At 37.6% G+C, this 6,770-nt stretch overlaps 1 protein-coding gene across 1 annotated transcript; it reads left to right on the forward strand.

Annotated features, from left to right (window-relative positions):
- Positions 1–3,082: 3,082 nt before the first annotated feature.
- On the forward strand, positions 3,083–4,231 carry LOC104901503 (uncharacterized). Its single transcript, XM_010689091.1, has one exon. It carries the CDS (start codon positions 3,083–3,085, stop codon positions 4,229–4,231), a length of 1,149 nt encoding a protein of 382 aa, XP_010687393.1.
- The last annotated feature ends 2,539 nt before the right edge of the window (positions 4,232–6,770 follow it).

Below are 6,770 nucleotides of genomic sequence, written 5' to 3' on the forward strand. Positions count from 1 at the left end.
ATTCCAACGAACTTTCATATCCAAATTAAGTTTCCTCTTAACATCCAAATCAAAATTCTTTTGAGCAGTGTCATAAAATTCTTTACTTCTCGATGAAGATCTTGTGACCATTTCACTAAGTTCCTAATGTTGTCTAAGATGCTTGCAATAACATCCAAACCAGATTGAACAATCAAGTTAATAATGTGTGCACAACATCTAATATGCAGAAAAGATCCATCACTAAACAACAATCCCCTTAATAAAAGGCGAGTTTTCAAATGACTAATCATTGTATCGTTATGAGTAGCATTATCCACTGTCACACTTAACACTTTGTGCTCTATTTTCCATTGAATTAAAAACATGAAAATCTCCTCAGAAATGCTTTGTCCATCATAGGGGGATGAGAGGCCTCTAAACCTAAGAATCAACTTGTGTAATTTCCAATTACAATCGAAAAAGTGAGCCGTAATGCAAATATAATGTTGCCAAGTATGTGATGACCTCCAATTGTCAGTAGTAAAGCAAATTCGGCCAGGAGCATTCACTAACATATTTTTTTACTTTCTCCCTATCACAGTAATATAATGAAAAATGATCTCTAGTGATGGTAGCTCGACTACATGTCTTAAAATGAGGGGTTGCTTTAGACATCATCCGTCTGAAACCTTTTTCTTCAACTGTTGAAAAAGGATGAGCCCCTTCCACAATATAGAGTAAAATTTCTTTTCTTAGCTCATTCATATCAAACACAAATTCACCCTCTTCTCTACTAGTACCCCCCTCCCCAAGTACAAGTCCAAGAGGTCTTAACAGACAACTTTCCAATAGATGACGCTTCAAATGAGATGTTCCACTATTAGGGCCAGCAGCTAAGCCAAGTTTGTAATGAATATAAGTAGCTATTCTCTCACCTTTTTCACTCATCCCTTCAACTAACTCAAGCCACACCTTAGATGTCTTCTTCCTCTTGGGTGCCGGACCGGAATACTCGTTATATCCATCATCTGTTGACCTTGACAATGGTTTACTGTCCATATCGATCTACAAATCCATAAAACATGAGTTAGTGCATATATACTATAACAAATACCACCAGGAGAGTAAGATTTATATTCAATTGTCAAATGCCTCCTAAGTCTTATCTTATCATCTGCTCTTATATACACAACAATTTATATTTATGCAAGAATTGCAGAAACTATAACAGCTTTTGCATAAATCCAATCACACTTAACTTTCAAACCATATAGGTCATGAAACCATAATCATGAAACCAAGAAGCAATGCATATAGGTCTAACAAACCATAATCATAATATATCAAGCTTAACATAAACTGCATTCTCACAGCAAACCAGGATCACATAATGCATCAATTATAGCAAAACACAGCCACATTACAAAACAAACTTTCCATAAATTTGCTTAAGATTCTGTTTCTTTATCAAACACAGTAGGATAATACTTCAAGCTATCAAATAAATCAAGCTTAACATAAACACCACAATTCCCAGCAAATTTGAAATTGTCCACAAAGTAGTGTAATTTCATCGAACATGTGGTAGGCATAATTACACGAAAAAAAATAAAGCTATCCCCTTTAAAGAAAACCCAAAACAATAAAAATTATTTGCAAAAAAAAAAGCTTAAGACGATAATTGATTAATTCAAACTCAAATTATAAACAAGAAATGAGATGTACGTACCCTTTGATGGCGAAAAACAAAAATTCAGCTTTTCTAAATCATTTTAATCTTCATAAGAAACAAAAATTTGTATTTTGTCGCAATCAAGGATTTTTTTTTTAAATTTCGATTCATCTATTCTCCAGCTTTGTTTCCCTCAAAATTTAAGCTTCTTATGGTTTTAATTTAGGATTAGAGTTACTGGAAAATGGAGGAACGAAAAACAAAATCGGAGAAAAGAAGATGAGAGAGAATTTTAGGGTTTATGATTTGGGAAAAAAATTGGGGGAAAATTTTTGTACGGTTTAATTTTGGGGAAAAAAAAGAACAGAACGCAGTAATAGGGAGGAGAGAGGAGAGAGGAGAGAGAATAACATCATTAAACCCAACCCTTTTATTTTTTAAAATAGCCCATTTATTTTTTATTACAGCCCATTTAAAACCCAACCCTTTTTATTTTTAATATAACCCATTTTCCACCCAACCCATTTTGAGCCCAGCCCTTTTGTGAACGGGCTGGGTGAGGGCTGAAAACGGGCCCCCAGCCCGTTGAACACCTCTAATAGCTATAGACTTTAGTCTTGTGCACGTCTAGAGTTTGACATTAGGAGTTGGAGTACATGGTGATAGCCCATGGCTTTTTCTATGAGATGGATTGATCACCATCTCTCTTATTATTTTTCAAAGGTTCCTCGATATCGCAGGTCATTCTGAAATACGGAGTCGCGCCCGTATTTCATCTTCTTAATGAAGGCATTGGTGGTAGGATAACTCAAGTCCAATAACTATTCCATTAAAGTAATAAAAAATGTTTAGAGTTTAGTTTAGTAAAAGTTGTTTGCAGAATGTTATATGATCATATTACTTCCTCCGTTCCAAATTACATGTTACACTTTTGAAAAGTTGGGTTCCCTAGGCAAAAATTGGAGTGATTAGGAGAGAATAAGAGTAGTGGATTAAGGATAGATGTGGGGACCATTACACATTGGGGGTTTAAGGGAAGGGAGGAGAGAGAAAAGAGGGACCACAACCTGGTTCCCTCCTTTTTTTTACACGGCCAAGGAGAGAGAAAATAGGGACCAACCAAATTTTTTGGCACCAATTGATTTTCCCTCCAAAAATTTCATAAAGTTGAAATTTTGCAAAAAAATTAAATTACCCATTTCAAACATAGTGTAAGCCAACATTATACATGCTCTATCCTCTATATAAAACCCCAACATTAAATGAGGGCTTATTTCACAAAATGAGGAGAGAAAAAATATTGCCAAGCACCATGGTTTAGCTTTTCTAAATCATTTTAAGCACACTGCACATGAATGTTCAAAATAATTATCCAAAAAATTAAGAACAGAAGTTTCCAACAAAAAACTTCAAACTTCAGTCCTTAAAAAAATTTCTCCAGCACTAAAGATGGGGTCAGCAGATGAGGGAGGGGCAATGACGATGTTTGGCCTTCAAGAGTTGCTGGAAATTGAAGGCATGGAGGATAACTTGCTGATGCATGAGATGTGGACGCATTATAACAGTGATGATGACCATTACATAGAGGATGATGAAGGAGGCACAACAGCAGATGGGAATGAAGCAGAGCAACAACATCAGCAAAGTCAGCCACACCAACCAAACACAGAAATACAAAACACTGTAAGTTCATCAACCCAAAAACCACATTTAACTCTAACAAAAAGGAGAATGTTGGTTGATGACCTTCTTACCTCTGAAATAAATGGTAAATTTCCATGGGGTGTAAAAAGAAAAATAGCGAGAAAGCATGGCATAAGCAGGATGATGCTAGATAGAATATGGAAAGATGCAAAAAAACAGAGAGAAACTGGGCATGCCATAGATGTGAGAAATAAAAAAGCAGGCAGATGTGGTAGGAAGCTTAAAATTTACGATGAACAATGGCTTCAGTCAGTCCCACTTCAACTAAGGACAAGTATTAGGGCATTTGCTGGTTCTCTTAGAGTCCTCCAATCTAATGTCTATAGACTACTAAAACAGGGGAAGCTGAGAAGTCATACAAGCAGCACCCACCCAAAACTGACAGAAGACCACAAGTTTCAAAGAATGAAGTGGGTGTTACAACACATTTTACCAGCAACAAGGACACAACCACCAAAATTTGTTGACATGCAAAATGTTCACATAGATGAGAAGTGGTGTTATTTGAGTCCAGACATGAGGATGTTTTACTTGCTCCCTGCTGAAGATGACCCTTATAGTTGTTGTCAATCCAAGAGATTTAAGATCAAAGCTATGTTCATGTGTGCCACATCTAGACCTATTAAGGACTGTAAAGGGAGGATGATACATGATGGGAAATTTGGTATCTACCCTTTTGTTGAGTATGTGAGAGCTAAATATTCAACTAAAAACAGAAGGGCAGGAACTTTGGTGACAAAAGCAATTGAAAGTGTTAACCTAGCAGTTATGAGGGACATGATAATCAACACTGTCATCCCTGCCATCATGAGGAATTGGCCTGAAGGTGTATCTAAAGATATTTACATACAGCAAGACAATGCTAGAGCTCACATTCATGCATCCAACCCCTGACTTAAATGTGTTAGACTTGAGATTTTTTAGAGCAATTCAAGCACTACAATATCAATCATTTCCTAAGAATCTAGATGAATTGATTTTAAGAGTGCAGGACTGTTATGATTTCTTTGACCCATAAGTATTGAAATACACTTGGTTGCAATTACAATATGTTATGGTAGAAATACTAAAGTGCAAAGGGGGAACAATTATAAGAACCCAGACCATTCAAAAAGAAAGCAAGAGAGACAGGGATTACTTCCAGAAGTTGTTGAACTTGAGCAAGCACTGATAGATGAGGCAGTTGCTTATTTGAATGAGAAGTTTGTGAATGTAGGTGAAGCACTTGACTACTTAGATGCACATGAAGCCTAGAATGGGCAGAAGATGTGGCTACTTTTTTGCACATAATGATGTTGTGTATGAAGGAGCAGAATGAGGAGCAACTTTTTGGTATATAACAAGTATATAAGAAGACAAATACACATGTATAGAAGTTACAACACTTTTGTTTAACCTTATGGACAAGATGAAGCAACACTTCTAAGCAAACCGGGAATTTTTTTTGGGGTTTTTGGTTTATTTATTAAACTGTTATCTACATGTTGAAGGACTAGTTTGTATAAGCAGTGATGCAACAATTATTGAAGTAAAGCATGTATGGTTATGTTTATTTTTTGCATGTCAACAAGTTTAAAGTGAGTTGTGTGTTTTATTAAATCCATCAGGGATAATTGCATGGCTCATTGAGGAAGCAATGGATGATTTCAAACCTCAACTTATTGGTTTAACACCAACAAGGAGCAAATCATCTAATGCTCCTCAAGCTCAAAGCATGAGTCCCTTCATCATCTGGATTATATTTTTTTTTTTAAAAAAAATAGGGACTCGGGTTACTACCAACAGGGACTCAATTGACATAGCAGTGAGGGACTGACATAACTCAAGCAAACCAGACATGAGTAATTACATCATTAGCCAATTGTTCACCCTCCAACCTCCAATCCAAAGCCAACCTCATACCCAATTCCAACATCTAATCCAGGTCCATCCTTTTTAAAACAGTAAAAACATAACAATATTAGGCAGCCAACCAACACCAACAGGCAACCAAGCATAATAAACAACCTAACAGTTTTAGGCAAGCATAAATTGTATCCAACTAACTCAATAGGCAACCCAAAATAGTAGGCAACATGAAGCTATATCCAACAATATCCCACATACCAACCACACAAAAAATAGGCATCATAACAATATTAGGCAGCCAACCAACACCAACAGCCAACCAAGCATAATAGACAACACATCAGTTTAAGGCAAGCATAAAATGTATCCAACCCACAACAACCAAATAATGAACAAGACTCAATTCACTAAGTAAACATGCACCAAAAGAATTTGCAATTAAATAGAGTTAGGATGATAGAACCTCAAGGACTCAAATCACTGGCTTTACGCCTGATTAGGAAGCAATGGCAATCAGGATCAAGTTCTGAGCTTGTGCAGGGGCTCAATGGTATTTCAAGCTCATCCTCATCAGCCTCCTCAGAATCCAACAGGTCTTCAACCACATCAAAAACCTTGAACCCCCCCCATCAGTCTCCACATACATCGCATACGTTGTACCTTCATCGTCGTAGACGTTGAAGGCCGTAGCACTGCAACCGAAACACTCACATTTCCCCTTCCTAGGGACCTCAGTCTCACCCAACTTCAACTTCCTCTTAGACCCCATAAGTTCCTTCTCCTTCCCCTTCACCTCTTGAAGCTTACCTTTCTTTGAAACACAGTAAAAAGCCGGAGCCCTTAAGGCGCAAACAATCTCATGTGTAGAACGCAGCATATCCTTACCTTTTTTCCCGTCCCCATCTTCCTCAACCCTCGATCCAGGCCTTAACCTTTGTGAAATTGGTCTGAGGTCGAGGAACTACTCATTTTGGGGACTCAGAATTTGAGGATTGGAAGAAGAGGGATGGAATTCCCTTGGTAACCCAGTAACCAGGTAAAATTCGTCAACCACCACACCCCAAAGCCTTGAAGGCGTAAGGGAGAAGCAATTGCTTTGCGTCTCGACTGTCAAAAAGCCTTCTTGGCCAAGGAAACCCCAACTCAAATGCATGCATCAACTCGCGGATGCTATCAGATTCATCAGCGTCATTACTTTGGAACAACGCATCAACAAGGGGTTGGAGATTAGGCACATACATCTTCACCATTTTTGTTTTAGGGTTTTTTTTCTGAAAACATGAAACAAGATCTAGGGTTTTTGAGCAGTTGAAGATGAATTATAGGGATGAGAGTGAGGATTTCAAGAGATGAAAGAAGAATTCGAAAGTTTGAGAGGGGATTTGAGGAGGAACTGAAGAATTTAGGAGAGAGAAAGCATAGATCAGAAGAGGGGAAATGAAAGTGGGGGGAGAGAAGATGAAGTTTTGAGAGGGGGTGGAAGTTCGTAGATTTAGGGTTGGGGAATTAGGGAAGAACATTAATGGGGGGATGAATTAGTGTGAATAAGGTGGGGGGTTGGATGTAATAAATGATGATGGGGAAG

This window comes from Beta vulgaris, chromosome 8 (assembly GCF_026745355.1).
Source record: "Beta vulgaris subsp. vulgaris cultivar EL10 chromosome 8, EL10.2, whole genome shotgun sequence".
NCBI classification, from domain to species: domain Eukaryota; kingdom Viridiplantae; phylum Streptophyta; class Magnoliopsida; order Caryophyllales; family Amaranthaceae; genus Beta; species Beta vulgaris.

What these genes read in the sequence shown, in the direction of transcription:
- LOC104901503 (XM_010689091.1), top strand. Translation starts at nt 3,083, where the DNA reads ATGGGGTCAGCAGATGAGGGAGGGGCAATGACGATGTTTGGCCTTCAA.